General features: G+C 36.1%; 1 protein-coding gene across 1 annotated transcript in view; it reads right to left on the bottom strand.

Annotated features, from left to right (window-relative positions):
• The window catches only part of LOC109841567 (protein HUA2-LIKE 2), a 29,788-nt gene extending 20,221 nt beyond the window's left edge, over positions 1-9,567 (bottom strand). Inside the window, 2 exon segments of the mRNA XM_020410528.1 lie at positions 9,006-9,085; positions 9,514-9,567. Coding sequence (XP_020266117.1) covers positions 9,006-9,085; positions 9,514-9,567 — 134 coding nt within the window.

Raw genomic sequence — 18,204 nt, 5'->3', positions numbered from 1 at the left:
CAGGACCACCAGTCCCGTGTAATTAGTGGTCAATCAGATTAACCCTTAATTAGTGATCATTAACTACACGGGACTAGGGGTCCCTATTTTTTAAAGTCTATTTTGCAAAATCGACCACTTCTTGGCCAACCATGATGATGTGGCTAAAAAGTGGTCGATTTTGCTAATTAAAGTAAAAAATATTGATTTTGCTAATAAAATTTTAAAAAATATTTTTTTTAACTTCTAACAATATTTCTATCATCTTTCCCTCCAAAGACATAGATTTCTACTTCTTCTCACAAACTACCAAGAAATCTTACCAAATGTAATAATTATAGCCCTCGATTACACCCAACATGTTTCATGCTTCGAATTGCATTAACTCTCTTCTTGATGTGTGAATATCTTCACATTCATTATTGATCTAGCCGCCAATACTATAACAATGACCAAAAGAATCTCCATAAATGCACGAAATATTATATCCTTGAGGAGATCACTATTCCATACCAATTATTCCCCTACATAACCACATGAATCAAACAGTTAACTAAATTGAAGGTTGGGCAAGTAACACATCCTTGTATTTGTATTTTTCTATTTGATAGGACTACCTTGGATAATTCTTATAGCATGTATGCAACCAGTCAAAGTGGGTTATAAGTTACTTTTGTGACGTATAAGCCGCTAAGACATGTTTAGCAAACAGTTCATTTTGGCTTATAAGCCAAAACAAGCTAGGGTAAACCAGGTTATTTTTAGTCGGCTTATAAGCTACATAGTTTGATAAAGTAAAAGACTAGTTTACTTTTTAGTATTTAAAAAACTTTAAAGCCCTATTTCTCTATCTCCAACATTTTCGGTTGTTTTGACAACAAGAACGGATTATCAGCCACTCTTTTGTCAAACACTCTACTATTAGAAATGTGGATCATAATCCACTAAATTTAACAAACACTATGGATAAAATAATCCACTTGGCTTATAAGCCATTTGTGGATTATAACCCGTGGATATAAGCTAAGTGGATTATAACCCATAGCTCCCAAACATGCTCTTAATATTCTTAATTTATGTTCAACGCTTAATCCTTATCATTGCCAAAAGTCTCATTTTCCTTTAGCTTTTTACATGGAGTTGCATTAACTCAAGAATATCTTCGATCAAGGTTTTAAATGGCGGCTAACATATTGGATTGGGAGCACTAAGGCCACGATATCATGCTTCAAAAGTCATATAGCATTTTGGGGACAAATGTCAGGACATGTCGGGACATCTCGAACATATCGATAGATATGTTGGTCTGTGTTATTAATGTGTGAGGCGCAATGCGAGACGCAAAGCATCTTTACACGCACACCGCCCACATAATTTTTCAAAATATATAATCAAGCGCGAAAGAACATGTTTTTAGAATTCACATGCAAAATGTCATGATAAATAATATCTTACTACAAAATCACAATATAATGCCTTAATTTCTAATACTAACACCCAACATAGTAGCAAAATTCATAAATTTTTAAATCAAATGTTAAATCAAGACTAATATCCAAACAAAGGATTAATAATGGTCCTCAATTGAAGACTACTAAAAAGGCCTAATGGATTTATTTTGTTTTTTGGGATATGAAATATCAATTATAAAGACTCGATTGAAATGTTAACAAACAAAACTATGAGGATATGTACTACATGCACCTTGCACAAAGTGAGAATGTACGCGAGACGCAAAAGACGCTGATGCATTAGAAGTGGGGCGCTTCGCCACTGTCCCGCATCGTAATGCGCATGAGGCACAGTGAGGAGTGCGTCTTTGAAAACACTGATGTTAGTTTTAAGACCTTACTTGTCCGGGTTTGGATTTAGACCACAAAATCCAAACCTGATTACCTAATTGTTATATCCTAACTAAAAGAACCTGACAGCCAAGTCTAAGGCAAAATTGTGTCTCGAAAATAGACTGCTCTACTCTTGATCCATTTCTTCTCTAGGGCAAAATCAACTGAGCATTAGCTACCAAATTCCAAAGTCGAACTGACCTTTATAGAAAACAACCAAGCAAACCCTTAATAGCGGCCCATTTCAACAGAACTCCAGCTTAAGCCCTAATTACTAACAAATTAAATATTTTCACCGTGCTTCCTTTGCAGCTCAGACGATGGCCTCCCGACTAGAAAACAAAGGTAACAATTTTTAACATTAGTTAACACTAGCACATCACCATAATCGTATTCAATGTTCTAAAATGCGGATTAAGGGGGTTTGAAGCACTTCGATTAGGCAAAAAAGCACTCCATTATGCAATCATTCGCATAATCGAGCACATTTTTAGTAAGTGCCCGCATAATTGGGCACAATTTCAATAAGCTCTCGTATAATTTTTTTAATGAGGGCTCTTCTTTTAAATCTTTTTCAGGTTAAACATGTTTATCCCAAACCCAATTCAACTACTAAAGTAAAAAAACCTTAATCCTAAAGATTTCCCAAAGTTACGTTACTCTCTCTATTCCCTCTCTTCTTTGAACTCATGTGATAAATATCCCCAGCCTTCATAGACATTTGCTCGACCTCAACACTGCTCATGAAAACTCACTAGAAGATTGTATGACCTATGACACTTTACCTACTAGCTCCTGAACGATCATCGTGAAGCTCTCCGACATTCCCCTCGAAGCTCTTCGACAAAAAGAATTAGTCAAAGTAAGTAGGTTTTCTATTTTTCATGAATTTTATATATATTAGCATATACAAAATACTAAATATATATTAAAAATTCAAAAATATATAATTTTGCATAATACGATTAATCAACGCATAATCTAATTAATCGTTAAGTGGTCCCGAATAGCACACACAATAAAACTATCTTTTTGCACATCAATTGTTTTGTCTTACAGTAGGGGTGTGCAACGGTCGGTTCGGTTCGGGTTTTACCAAAATTTGAACAACCAAACCGAACCGCCTATAATTCAAAACCGAACCGAACTGTTGCAAGTCAGTTCGGTTTATTCGGTTCTAACTTCATCAAACTTCTTATCAAACAACAAACTGTGTTAAAGAAAAAAAATATCAACAAAGTAGGAGATTATGAAGCATTAAACACTGATATAATGATATTGTTTTCAACTCATAATGACCCAAAAATTAGTTTAAAGTTTGAGTCTTTGACTCTTTGGGGACGGGTCGGGTAGTGTTTGAGATCAGAATGGGTAGTATTACATTATATTCGGCCGGTTCGGGTCGGTTCGGGTTGAAAAATTTTCAAACCGATCCGAACCGCCCTACTTATAAAACCGATTTTTTTGGGTCGGTTCGGGTCGGTTTGGTCGGTTTTTTCGGTTTGGACAGAACCATGCTCAGCCCTAACTTACAGTTAAGCTAATTTGCACTTTGGTACCATAAGGTTATCGCCTTGTTCAACTTTGATGTCATGTAGTTTATTTTAGCGCTTTGATGCCTCAAACTTTCATTTTAAATATGATAATTGGCACTTTGGTGCCAAATTCAACATCGGATTGAGTTTTCGACCATCGGCGATGTTTGCAAATAAGGATTGGACAACAAAGAAGGGTTTTGAGGGTAATCTCTCTCCCCTCTCCTTCTAACTCTCTTGTTCTCTTTTTTGTTTTTTTTAATCTCATTCAATCATTCTATCCCTCTTATTCTATTTCTCTCTCATTCTATCTCCCTCTTTGTCTCTCTTCCTCTCATTCTCTCTCTTTCTCTATCTTCTCTCTGGTTTAGTCTCTCTTGCCATCGAGAAGCAAGTTTCTAGAATCATTTACTTTGCATAAACATCACATGTTATTTATTTGTATACTTAAAGAAGAGATTTTATTAAGTATGTTTAGATTGTATTTAGGACATTATGTTATATATATGCATACCATCTAAGGCAATCCGATATCTACTATATGTCCCAATATTTTTTCCCGATTTCCACAGTCCACCATGGATTTTAGCCGTTCGAGATGTCATCAACATCAGACATTTAAAACCGTGTCTAAAGTTGAAGCAGCTTCATATTGAATCTATGGCATAATCCCAATTCTCAATTCTAAATATAGAGAACCATCTTTTGGCATCAAAGAAGTTTCGCTTTTGCTTGCTGAGAACAATCAGCACAGGCTGGCACATGCTATAAGATCAACCTCGTATATCCTAAAAACTTTTTAATAACTGACACTTAAGTGACTTTTTCATTCCTCTCTATGTTGCTAATCATTTTTTTCCTTTCTAGAAGAAAACAAAACAAAAAACAGCAACCAAACGCGTCAACAACCTTCTCTACAAAACACTTAATTCATTAATCTAGCTCTCCTCTGACATTAAACATTGAGCATTTCTAATTAAAAGCAATTATAAAAAATAAAGATGAATACTTTCCCTAACAACTTAGCTTAAGAAAAAGTCAATAAACAAGAACACCAAAGCAAAACTATTATTCATTCAATATCTACCTCAACTGATGAAACGAAATAACTTATAATGCTTTATCCAACTCAAAATACTCCCTCCTTAAAACCGTATCATCCCTCCAATCTCTTGCAAATGCATTCAATTTATCCCATCTTTTGAATATTTGACGTCATCTATATCTACATTGTTGCTTTAATTGCAGTCACTTTTTGATCGCTAGTCATTAGTTACCTAACCCGGTACTTTGGTCTATAACGCACAAAATAGCAGCCTCATCCAAAAATATATTTCCTCCAATTTAAATGTATCTCTCAAATCTAACTTTGTAAACAACATCGATAAATTCACAATCACCTTGCATGATTGATAGTAAATAACCCAAGTAATCACTACTAAGTACTAACCCACCTTTTACCATCATATATTCACTATACCATTGTTCTTCTGCATTATACATCATATGCAACCTGTGGGTACTAATCTTTTTAACTTCAAAAGCCTATATCCACCTTCGTACCTAGGGAGTTGAGCATTATTTAGATTCTTGGGCAATACAACTTATCAGAAGCTAACATACACCATAGCACATCTTGAGATGCATCTTGAAAATGTTCCTTAAGTAATGCATAACAAGTATAGGGGCAAGGGCGTGATACTTATAACTAATGTAAGCTTACAGTGTTAATGAATGATTATCTACCCTCCAACTATTATAAAACCATTTACTATTTTTCGTACACTTAATCACATTAACCTAACTATGAAAGTTTACTAGGAGAAGGGAAAGAAAGGGAAAATTGAAAAAGGGAAGATAAAGAAGGAAAGAGAAAATATAATATATTGTTTAGGAGTTTAGTTAAGGAAATGGTGGTGAACTTATTTTATTTTGTTTTGGGAGTTTAATAAAGGGAAGAGAATCTTAAATCACCTCTGTGATTAAGTCTCAGCCATTGATTCGTTTTGATCGAGGTAAAATTCTCTCAACACATTAAAATTTTTATGTCATTTTATTTTCCTCTCTGCTACACCCCAATTTGATTATTTTTTTTGGTGGGGGGGGTGCGATTTCTTCCATCTTTTAAAACTTATCCTTCTCCTCCTTTACCCTCCCAATAAAACTCTAAGCAAAGTTAAATTAGAAATCCTCTTTCTCTTCCCTCATCCACCCTCCATATGAACACACTGTAAGTATACACACTGCTTTCTTGAAATCAGGAACGAATTTAGGGGACGAGGGCCACAGCCCCCAAGTTTTCTGCGTTGCGGTACATATTATGAAGTACAGTGCAGGCTATTGTTTGTTAAAACAATAAAAGAAATGAATGAACTATGATGGTTATTCATTTATTCATAGTGTATTAGTAATTTTGTCTACCTTTTCAAAACATTTAACTCAGGGAAACATCCATCTCCAAATGTTGGACCTACTGCTCATGTTTTAGTTTATGCTAACATATTTTTTTTCATAAGAACCCTTAAAAATAAAATACTTTGTAAGCTCCTTTTACTATTAGTCCCTTAACTCTTCAGTCTTTTAAAACATTTTCTCAAATTATTGAAATTGCTATTAGGTCCCCACTTGTATATCTTGTGGTGTCGCTCTTAATTAGAGGAATTGACTTGAAATAATTTATAAAAATTGGAGGTCCTAATGGCGATGTCAATAATTCAAGGTGTATTCAAGAGAGCTTTTAAATTGAGTTTTCTTAACTAGTTGAGATAATTGCATTATTATATTGTAACTTCTCCATCGTTAAATTTAAGGATAATATTTTTCCAATCAACAAAAAGAAGATGATAATAGTTAATAACAAGTTTGACTTTATTTGCTTATCCATGACACTTGACTCCCCAACCAAATAATATTGGACTCGTCCTTGCTTGAAATGACATTACAATACTATGAAACCTACTATACTTCTCCTAAATAAATGAAAACCATATGCATACCTCCTTTTCTCCTCTTCAACAATCATATAAACTTAATTCCTTGATAGTTTATACTACTCTCAGTGTTTTCAAAGGTGTGCGCCTCATTGCGCCTCATGCGCCTTACGATGCGGGACGGTGGCGAAGCGACCCACATCTGATGTAGCAGCGCCTTTTGTGCCTCGCGTACATCCTTACTTTGTACAGGGTGCATGTAGTACATATCCTCATATAATTTTGTTTGTTAACATTTCAATCGAGTCTTTATACTTGATATTCCATATCCCAAAAAGCAAAATAAATCCATTAGGCCTTTTTAATAGCCTTCGATTGAGGACCATGACTAATCCTTTACTTGGATATTAGTCTTGATTTAACATTTGATTTTAAAATTTATTAATTTTGATACTATGTTGGGTGTTAGCATTAGAAATTAAGGCATTATATTGTGATTTTGTAGTAAGATATTATTTATCATGTAAATTCTAAAAACATGTTCTTTCGCGCTTGATTACATATATTCATTGTTTTAAATATCCCCGACATGGCCCGATATATCCCCCGATATATCCTTTTACAGGGCTTGCCGCAACCGATATGTTCTTTAAATATCCTTTACCGTTTTTTGGCTATTTTGAGTGATAAATCCCCGATATGACCGATATATTAGCTGATATGTAGACCAATATATCTTTTTATATAGCTTGTTGCGAAATAATATACCGTGTTTGGAATTTTTGGGCGAGATATCAAGATTTCCCCATTATATCAAATGATAATTTTTCCTAAAAAAAGCAGATCGAATGTTGCAACGTTGCTTTGCACTTTTGTTTGTTTTAGAAGGTTGATTAGCGATTGAGGACCATGACTAATCCTTTACTTGGATATTAGTCTTGATTTAACATTTGATTTTAAAATTTATGAATTTTGATACTATGTTGGGTGTTAGCATTAGAAATTAAGGCATTATATTGTGATTTTGTAATAAGATATTATTTATCATGTAAATTCTAAAAACATGTTCTTTCGCGCTTGATTACATATATTAAAAAATTATGTGTGCGGTGTGCGCCTCGCATCACTCGGGCACACGCGTTGCGTTGCGCCTTGCGCATGTCATATCCCCGATATTTCCCCGATATCCGCAATCCGATATGAATTTTGGCCATCCGATATTTCCCCGATATTCGATATTTAAAACCTTGCATATATTGAAAAATTATGTGTGCGGTGTGCGCCTCGCATCACTCGGGCACACGCGTTGCGTTGCGCCTTGCGCATGTCCGCGTAAAGATGCTTTGCGCCCCCCGCCTTGCGCCTCGCGCATTGAAAACACTGACTACTCTCAATGTTCTTTATTCTTATTAATAGTAATAAAGTGTTATATTCATTTGTCATTTTTTCTTAATTGCAAAACTATGTCGAATAACTTGGCCACAATAAAAAACAATCTCCCAAACACTTCAAAAGGCTTATTCTAACCATTTTTATTTCCCAAATATTCTCAATTTTACTAAACCTTGAATTTTCTCATATTCAAATATGAATCAATTAAAATTTTCATAAAGGGTTTCAATAATAAAAATCCCACCTTTTGAATTGTCTTTTACTTCGTATAGTAATCCTTATTTTGTTAGACCTTTGCACCGAGTTTCATTGGGTTTTTTCCAACAAAAAAAATTTGGAGTTGCATATCAGACTTCATGAGGTTCATTAACACCAATTGGGTTTCATACATACCACACAAGCACTATGCTCGTTTGTCAACTATGGTCCTACACCCAACACATCGAATAATGCAAATCCAGATAGTGAACAGATGATATTAAGGTCGAAAAAGGATTCTAAAAAATAGACAAACTTCCAACTAAGGATTCTACTTCATCCAATGTGCATCCTCCATCTTTTACTATGCACTGGATTCAAAGCAGAAACACATTCATCTATGCAATTCATTTCGTCTTAAACTCCCAAGAGAAACAGACTAATTCTTTATATAAATCGTTTGTAGTTAAAAGGTTCAAAGTTCGAACAGTCTATAAAAATAAAGTACCCACACTAAATGGATGCAAACACAAATATCTTCTAAATCATCGTTGATGCATTTCAAAACATCCAACCGACAATATTACTGACCTCAGTTTTTGGAATGTAAAAAGGAAGCTGATCTGCATTCACACAAGGTTGCATTATTATACAACAAGAAGAAAGCATGCCAATAACAAATACAACCAACACAAGCAAAACAATATGCAAGCAACCACATCCGACCTCACCAAAATGTGCATGTGTATACCAAGAATATTAAAATCCAACCCATGTTTAACCTTGCCATAACATAGTCAGATGGTAAGTAGTGGCAGATACACTGTTCCGCCTAGTAAAAGGAAATTTATTAAACAGGAGCCTTTTAAGGCTGGATTTTCTTAAATAGGGTTCATATGTAAGGTTTAATATTTTAGATTCACAAAACAGCAAGGAGATTCATAAGTTCAAGATCAATTTGAGTTGAAACTTTGCATCTATTTGGTCGTGTGATAAATACATGTCCATTTTTCTCTACACAACCAAGTCCTGCATGTGTGCATGCTTTAACAGTAAACTTTTCTAGTAAAGACTAGGATGAAGCAATTAGCAGTGGAAAAAAAGAAACTTCATAGCTGGATACTCACATCTGTTTCGTTCCATAGAAGTAAACAAGCACTTTCTTCCTATCCGAAGTAGTGTATCCCCACTTCTCCGGCTCAGTCACCTACGGAAAAACCATAGATATCAATTAATAAAAATCAATCTAACCTCATAGACAACCTAAAGCCCAACAAATAACATGCAAAATTGCAACTTTTTCATCCACCACTCTCAATACAACAAAGCCCTAGCAATTAAAAAGTGCCCCAGCCAAAAAACGCCAATAAGATCAAAACCCAGTCTCCAGCCCACTCACCTACAAACCCACCAGCAGAAACCAATTAACCAAAACACATCTAACCTCATAAACAACCAAATCCACAGTGAATCAGACGAAAAATTGCAGCTTTTTAATCCATTACTATCCGCTCGACAAAACCCTTAAAATTAACTGTTGCCTCCGCCAAAAACATCAAAAAAGGTTCGTTCTTTAAGGTTAGGGCAAGCAGAAAAACCTAGAAAAGAGGGAAACACGAAGAACTAAGAAATTACCTCAGCAGGCCAAGCAGGGAACCCCTTCATCTTGGCGAGTACGAGATCGGCCATCGAAGAGCACAGAAAACCCTAATTTTGGGGAGTTAGGGCATGGAATCGAGGGATCTGAAGGGGGAAGTGAAGGGTTTTGAGACGAGATCTCAGCTAGTTGATTGATGGGGAGAGAGTGGGGCACAGAGTCATGGAGGAGGGGGTAGAGAGAGAAAGAGAAGCGGTTTTGGGTGCGCCTGCTAACAAACCCTTTTTTTTCTCTCTCTCTCTCTCTCTGTCTCTCTAGATTTTGGTGTGGAGAGCGAGGGAGAGGCGGTATGTGGCAAAAGCGCATTCACATCCCCCATTATAATAAATTCCTTGCAATTAAAATTGGAATGGGATTAAAACAGGGTTAATTTCAGATAACCCCGTGAATTTAGGCTTTTTTGCACATAACCTTCTTAAACTTTGTTTATCTCACATTACACCCTAAACTTTGGGGTGTCGCACAGATCCCTCCTGAATTTCAACTTTCCTCACTGGACTCGAGTACCTACATTTTCCAATTAATCAAGATGTGACTTAGAGAAAAATCTTTGGGTTTTTACTCTCAAGAATTTTTTTAATGATTTACAAGTTACATGTGGGGAGCTTGATGAGAGAAGTTTGAAGTTCAGGGATTTTTGTAAGACACTCAAAGTTCAAGAGATTGTATGAGATAAACAAAGTTTAGGAGGTTATGTGAAACACCTCCACAAAGTTTAGGATTTTGTGAAAGTAATACATTGAAATATACATATGTCGTAGGGTGGCACGTGGGCGTACTCCGTAAAATCCGGCTCGAAATCCTAAAGAATTATGTAGTTGTGAAAACCTCAACAAAGAAATTTCTGTATGCAAACTTGCACGATAGAATCAAAAATTAATGGGCTTCGAGAATTATTTTTTGACTCTGCTCCTTCAATGGTTAAGTTAGTATCATTCTTAAACGAATAAATCTTAAAGCGGATTTTTTAAGATATGGTTGTATGTAAATTTTTAATGTAATTTTTATATTGTCATGTTAGAATACATCTTCAGTAGTTAATTTCTCTGTTTTTTAGATTTTTATTGTCGTTTAATTTAACACATGGCAATGGCACAATTTGCCAACATTATCTATCTTTCATTGTTTTATCACGCCCGGCAATCTAAATGACATATACCTAGATTAGAAACACACTACCTTAAGGTTAACTCTTCAAAATGATATATCTCTATATTTCATTTTCTACATGACTGAGTATTTATTAAAATATGTCACTTTTAAAAGGTTTTATTTTGTGAAAAATGAATATAATGTTTAATAATTAACCTTTACCATGTTATATCCTTAGCTAATCCAATCTCACAACTCTGAAAATATACCGGCCATCTGATAAGGAAGAAAGTAACCAGTGATTATTAGAATCAATGCAATGACTACTGTCAGAGAAAACATAATCCAAAATATATACTTACGGATAGCTCAAATCCTCAAAAAAAAATATGAAACAAAAATAACTATGTAATAGATAATAAGTGAGAGGAAAGATAATATGGAATCTATGAGAAATAGGCTAAAGGATACGATTAGGAATGTGTGATCGTGATATGCATAAAAGAAAATTAATTAATTTATTCACACATAACTGAATAAAACATAATTTCTCCACTTATGCAACCAATATTCCTGATGTGTCAAAGCATTCTTGTGAAATAATAATAATATTTAGGAAACTATGAGTACATATCCATTAATTATATCCAATTAAGCTACTAGCATTTATAGTAACAAAAGTATGAGACGATGACATAACATATTAATCATCATTTGAATAAAACAGAATATGAATACAAAATTCCAGAAATCCTAACACATCAATTCAAGGTTTTATAAGTTATTTGAAATTGTACAAAGGTACATTTCACTTAAGGTGGACCAAAATAAATCAAGGGAATATTTTCACTAGGGGCCACCAAACAGAGCTGACAGTAGTAGATGATAATGATCAAACAAAAATAAAATCAAACGCCTTATTTTTTACCAAAAATATCTACCAATGAAGGTATTTTCACCAAAGCTCCAATGACAGTGCAATTCTACAAATCCATGAAATCCATTACTTTGAACTTCATTTGCTTTAAATGCAAATCATCATTGCAAGATGATGGAGATTCTCATTGTTTCATTAAAACCAGTCACTTCAAATTCATCGTTGCAATGTTGCAAACTATTATCAAATGAGTCATAAATTGAACATGTTGAAGCTGCTGTCAAAATTAAAGAAATATTATAAAACTGAAAATAAAAGAGTTAGAACACCAGGCCTGAACGGGTGCAGTCGTGATTCACTGCCTTAGAAGATAGAGGACCTGTCTTTCGCCTCGGCGTAGTCGATCCTCTCCGCCTAGCGGTAAAAGCTCCCGGAAACGGCCGGCCCCTGTACTCGGGCGCAAGTAGCAGAGCTTCTGCTCAGATGAAGATGGTTGACCGGAAATATAATTCAATAATAACCGAGGAATTTTAGATGAAGAGAGTAGCTAGAGGATTTCAGAATTCTTCTTTTGCTTTTGCTGTGTCCTTCTCGGAATGAGCTTCAGCTCCTTTTATAGTCTCTTCAAATCGTAACCGCTGCCGATAATCCGCACCTATTACGCTGAGATCTCGCGTCTGTTATCCATTTTTATATCTCCCGCGACCGTTACAAACTTATGAAAAACGTGCAAAAAATAAAACTGGAGAGGTAAAAAAACTCGTGCGAGTGCGGTGCGGCGTGGCGCGCGTCGTGGCAAGGCGTTGCGTGCGCGTGTGTGGAGCAACAGCCCAAACAATACTAGGCCCAAAACATTAACTCAAAGCCCATTAGGATGTGAACCATTATAAACTACTTGAACTTCTTCTCCTTTTCCGATGTGGGACTATTCACAAGCAAAATTGCCTTTTCATAAACCAAAAATCTAACAGTCCCCCCCCCACCAAAAAAAAAAAAAGGCAATATTGACAAAACAATAAGTAAATCAGTAAATCATAAATATATATAGGTTGGGCAACCTTTCGTATCGTGAATTTGGGAGAGGTAGCTTCCGGCTTTGAACCTTTCCTTAGTGAGTTTATCGTCACCTGAGGGACATAATGGACTAGGCCTTGAATTAGGCCCCTTGAATCAGGTATTGATAAAAATACACACAATATGTCTTCATCTATTGAGCAAAGCGGGTTGAGCGTTAAAGGCCACGCTCACAATAAACCGACTCATGAGAGTTTCTAGGGGTTAGCCCAGCCCCCCTAACCGGGACCATCACAATTCCTCTCACGTAGGTAAGTCCTCAAAGGGTACTACAGCTGTTTATTTAATATCCCTCATAATACACACATTGGACTTATTAAGAGTAAAACTCAGCCTAGCTAGTTGTATCATAAGAGCATCGTCATCATAGAGAAGGGGTAGTAGCACAAGCTACATAGTGATATATGAACATATTTGGGTCGATGCTCCACACGAGTGTCACTAGTCCAGCTTGTTTCTACCACATTGAACCAGCATTGGGACTGAGTCTCCAAATAAGGGTTGGGTTCCCACTGTCAGTGACCTCTCTTATGGACTTAACCCCATCTCCCTCGATGAATCCAGAACCACACTCCTGGATAATCCCTTAGTCAAATGGTCAGCGAGATTTTTCTCAGGCTTTACAAAGTCCAAGATCACAACTTTGCCTAACAGGCGTTGTACAGACTTATATCTTATTTGAATAAGTCTGTTGAGTTTTTTATTTACATATACTTGCTTTAGAAGCTCTATGGTAGATCTAGAATCAGAATGAATGGAAATTGGAGGAAAGGGTTTAGGGACCAAAGGAAGTTCTGAGAGAAGATCTTTTAACCATTCGGCTTTTGTGCAAGTAGTATCAAGAGCAATCAATTCAGGTTTTATGGTGCTCCTGGCAATTATTGTTTGCTTACATGATTTATAAGATACAGCGGCAGCACCAAAAAGAAATACATACCCAGATGTTGACTTTACACTGTTAGAATCTGTGACCCAATTTGCATTACTATACCCTTCAATAGCATCAGGGTATCCAGTGTAAGTCAAGCAATAGTCTACTGTCCCTTTTAAGTATTTGAATATTCTCTCTAGGGCAGACCAATGATCTAGGTTGGTGTTACTGGTATACCGACTCAGTCTCCTTACAGCATAAGCTATATCGGGTCTGGTTCGGTTTGATGTATATAGAAGAGATCCAATCATCTGGGAATATTTCAGTTGAGAGACAGGTTCACCTTCATTCTTCTTTAATGATAAAGAAGAATCATATGGTGTAGAAACAGATTTGGAGTTATGATAGTTGAATTTGATTAGCATTTTTTCAATGCTATGGAAAAGACTCAAAGATATTCCTCTAGTATCTCTAGTGATTTTCATTCCAAGTATCATATCTGTAAGACCTAAGTCTTTCATGTCAAAGTTCTTAGATGGATAATCCTTAACTTTTAAGATTAATTCAAGAGTAGTTCCAAAGATAAGGATATCATCAACATAAAGACAGAGGATGACATAGTCATTGTTTATCACTTTTGAATAAACACATTTGTCGTGTTCATTCACTGTGAAACCATAATGAGCAATGACTCTGTCAAATTTCTGGTGTCATTGTTTAGGAGCTTGTTTAAGACCATACAGAGATTTAACAAGTTTGCAGACTTTATTTTCCTAACCCTTGGCAATGAAACCTTCAGGTTGGTACATATAGATCTCTTCATCTAAATCACCATTTAGGAATGCAGTCTTGATCCATCTGATGTATGATCAACTTGTGAATAGCAGCAAAGGCTAATAATACTCGGATAGTTGATATTCGGGCTACATGAGAATAGATATCAAAATAATTAATGTCCCTCTGTTGAGTATAGCCTTTAGCTACTAATCTAGCTTTAAATTTATCTATGGAACCATCAGATCTAAGTTTCTTCTTGAATATCCACTTACAACCAACAGGTTTACAACCTGGAGGTAAGTCGGTGAGTATTCAAGTATGGTTTTCCATGATAGATTTAATCTCATTATCAATGGCTTCTTTCTAGAAAGGAGATTTAGGTGAATCTATTGCTTCTTGGAATAAGCTTGGATGTCATGCCCTGCTTCCCAAAATACCCGGGAATCAGGACGTGAACAAGCCCGCGACGTATTAGATCAAGGAGAATAAATAAAATAATCGTTTCTCCTCAACCTAATACGCTAAGCGTCTGAAAATATATACAATGCGAAGCCACATGCCCTCAATCACAATCAGCAAGAATATAATAGACAAACTCTGAATAAAAAATATCATATCATAAATGGGATAACATCCGAGACATAAAAATACGGGTCAAACATGCCCTTATACAAAGCTGAACAAAAGAATGCTGGAGAATATAACATACAATGATCAGGCGAAAAGGAAATGCTATGAAAATAAACTGAAAGGAATAACTAAGCTTCAACTTGTTATTTTGCTCCATCTACAAGGCACTCCTGCTGAGAATCCTCCGGCTCCTGTCGATCTCCCAGCTGAACCTGTTCTTCCTCTAAGTCTGACGTACACCAGAGAAAATAGGTGTACGTCAGCATGCATGGCGCATGGCAAGACCCCACAAAAGAAAATAGAATGAACGAAAACTCAAGCGAAAAATGATACAATAACCGAAACAACAAAAGAACGTACAACTGAAATCCACAAATCAACATGAAAATACTACTAAATCATGATAACATAAAGCATCCAAAATCGATCAGGTAACGAGATCATGTAGCTAGCGATCAGTCTAATCATCCAAGTAACAGGGGCATACAATAGATGAAATTAATATCTAAAAATCTACAACAAGAGACGCAGTACGTCGAGCGAAATAATCCAAATAAGGAAACCCTCATGTATATACCATATGTCTCAAATTGTAGATAATTAAATATTAACCCCGATTTATATATGAAAAGAAACACAACTACCCTACATCTCACAATAATGCATACCTAGCCAAGCAACGAGGTCATGTAACTAGCCATCCTAAAACTCACTGGTCCACATCTCACATAAAGTCAACATTCATATCACCAGATAACTGACTGTTCACAAATCCTCTACGTGCATCCAATACTGCTACACGAATCAGTCAGAGGACTACACGCAATCCGATTTCGGCCTGGTCCGAACTCAAGCAGAACTCGGGTGACTACACAAATTCATTGACTAAAGTGACTACACAAATTCACTTTAGCCCAACAAACCAACCCCAGTGACTACACGAATTCATTGGCATGAGCCTGGAAGATACATTAACAGCCTTATCCGATCACATGAACATGGACTTCCCCATCCCAACTCTCTTGTATTTTCTAAGTTAACCATAAACCTCATTGAAACTCGGATTCCCCATCTAAACTCAGTCAACACACTCACACATGTCGCTAAGTCTACTCTTAACGTATGAGGCCACTAAGTCATAACTATCAACGGTTCTCCATCGCAACAAGACATAATAAATCATGTGCAATAATACATCGCAACAAGACATAATAAATCATGTGCAATAATATCATGCCATATCAGGTAATTAAATCTGAGAATTTGAATCATTAAATTATTCTAAAAATTAAATCTGAGAATTTGAATCATTAAATTATTCTAAAATAATCTTCTAAAATAATAAATTTATTTACTTGAAATAATCCTTTTGCAAAATAGGTTGCTTTAATTTATTTTCCAAAATAATCCTTTTTTCTAAAATAATTTCCTTTTCAAGATAAATTCCTTTAAAATTAATATAATTATCTAAAAATGATTCTGCTGTCGAAATAAATTCTTTTAATTTATCATAATTATTCTGAAAATGCTATTTATCATATTATTATTATTTATCTAATATTATTCACCAATAATCCCACGTAGATAATCATATCACAAACTAATATGCAGATAAATCTTAACAAAATATAAAATTCAGCTTTGAGCAAGAGGGATCTTGCATGCGAGGCCAAGGGACCTTCGGACGAGGTAGCGACGCCATTTCTTGCTGTTTGTTGTTCGATGACGCACGCAGCGGATCGACGGCTAACTTGTGGAGCTGGACGGTGACATCGACGGCGGGTTCGGACGGCGCGCGCCGGATCTTAGCCGGGCCATTGGCTTGGGGCGTACGGGTTGAAGGCCGACTATGTAGAGGGCTGCTGGACAATGGCCCCAACAAACAGTTCGGGGAGCGTGCGACAGCAGGCCATGGTCGGGACACGCGATGGTGGTATAGAGGACTGCGCGGGATTTGGGGCAAGCGGGTATTGCCCACAGCTAGCATGGGAGGGCGGCCTGTGCGGCACTGTTGATGTGGTCGCTGAGCGATGCCGCCCAACGACAAGCGCCGAGGGGCGGGTCGTTGGCCCAGACGGCGTTAGGGCAGGAGGAGTAGGCGCCGCGAGCATGTGCGTAAGCCTGTGGCTGGCTGACCGTTAGGTGCGGGCGGATCAGCACGAGCGCGCAGCGGCGGCTGCATAGACGGCTGTCAGACGTGCGTTGGCGACGAGGAGAGCAGCAGCGAGAAGGAGGCTGTCGTTGGTAGTTGGCGGGGAAAAGAGAGAGGGCAGCCGGTGTGTGGACTTAGGCGCAGCTATGCGAGGTTGTGCATAGAATTAGGCGTCCGTCGGACGCGCTGTTCACTTGGGTCATGGAAGGGCAGCGCGAGTCGGCGTCGGTTGAACTTTTCTCGTGCAACAGCCGACGATGAGAAGTGCGAAAAAGGAGGGGGTGATTGTTGATTTTACGGTCGCTGGAATGGAGGGCAGGCACGAGCAGCAGAGGACGAGAGCTAGGGAGCAACCGCTGAGAGGTTCTGGTCGGCGGTGATGAGAAAAGACGAGAGAGAGAAAACCAGAGAAAGAGAGATTATATATTAAAGGGAAACTAGGGTTTAGAAAATTAATTAAAAATAATAATAATTACAAAATAAATTAAATAACTATGTGAAAATTATCTACACATTAAAATGTACCCGTTGTAGTAATACAACAGATAATACGCAACAGTAGAAATAATGTAAGAAATTACACAATTAAACAAGAATAATTAATAAAAAATAAAATTACTTATATTTAAAATCAAATAATTATATGATAATTATCTTCGCGAAAAAACGTACCAGTTGTGCTACTACGACAGCTGATACGAAATAGTCGAAATATACACATATTGTACAATTAAACGAGAATAATTAATAATAAAAATATATTTACTTACATTTAAAATTAAATAATTAGAGGATAATTATATACACAGTAAAACGTACCCGTTATACTAATATGACAGATGATATGTAATAGTAGAAATAATAAATAAATTATATAAATAATACGTAATTAATAATATAATATATTATACAAAAATATACGTAATAATAACACAACATATTATTCAAAATGATACGTAATAGTATCGGTAACACAACAGATAAATTCTAAAAAAATTTACTGCACTAAATAAATTTATAAATATTTAAAATATTTAAATAAATATAAAACTTAGACTTTAAATCATAGAAAATTGTTGAAATTCGAGAAAAATATAAATACACTTTTTAAAAATTATAATTAAATATTTAAAAATACTAGAAATTTATTTTAACTAGTATCAAAATTCTCGGTCATTATATTGGATCACCTTCAA

Source organism: Asparagus officinalis, chromosome 5 (genome assembly GCF_001876935.1).
Source record: "Asparagus officinalis chromosome 5, Aspof.V1, whole genome shotgun sequence".
Taxonomy (NCBI): Eukaryota; Viridiplantae; Streptophyta; class Magnoliopsida; order Asparagales; family Asparagaceae; genus Asparagus; species Asparagus officinalis.
Note: the sequence above shows the minus strand (reverse complement) of the source record. Positions and strands in the feature narration are given on the sequence as shown.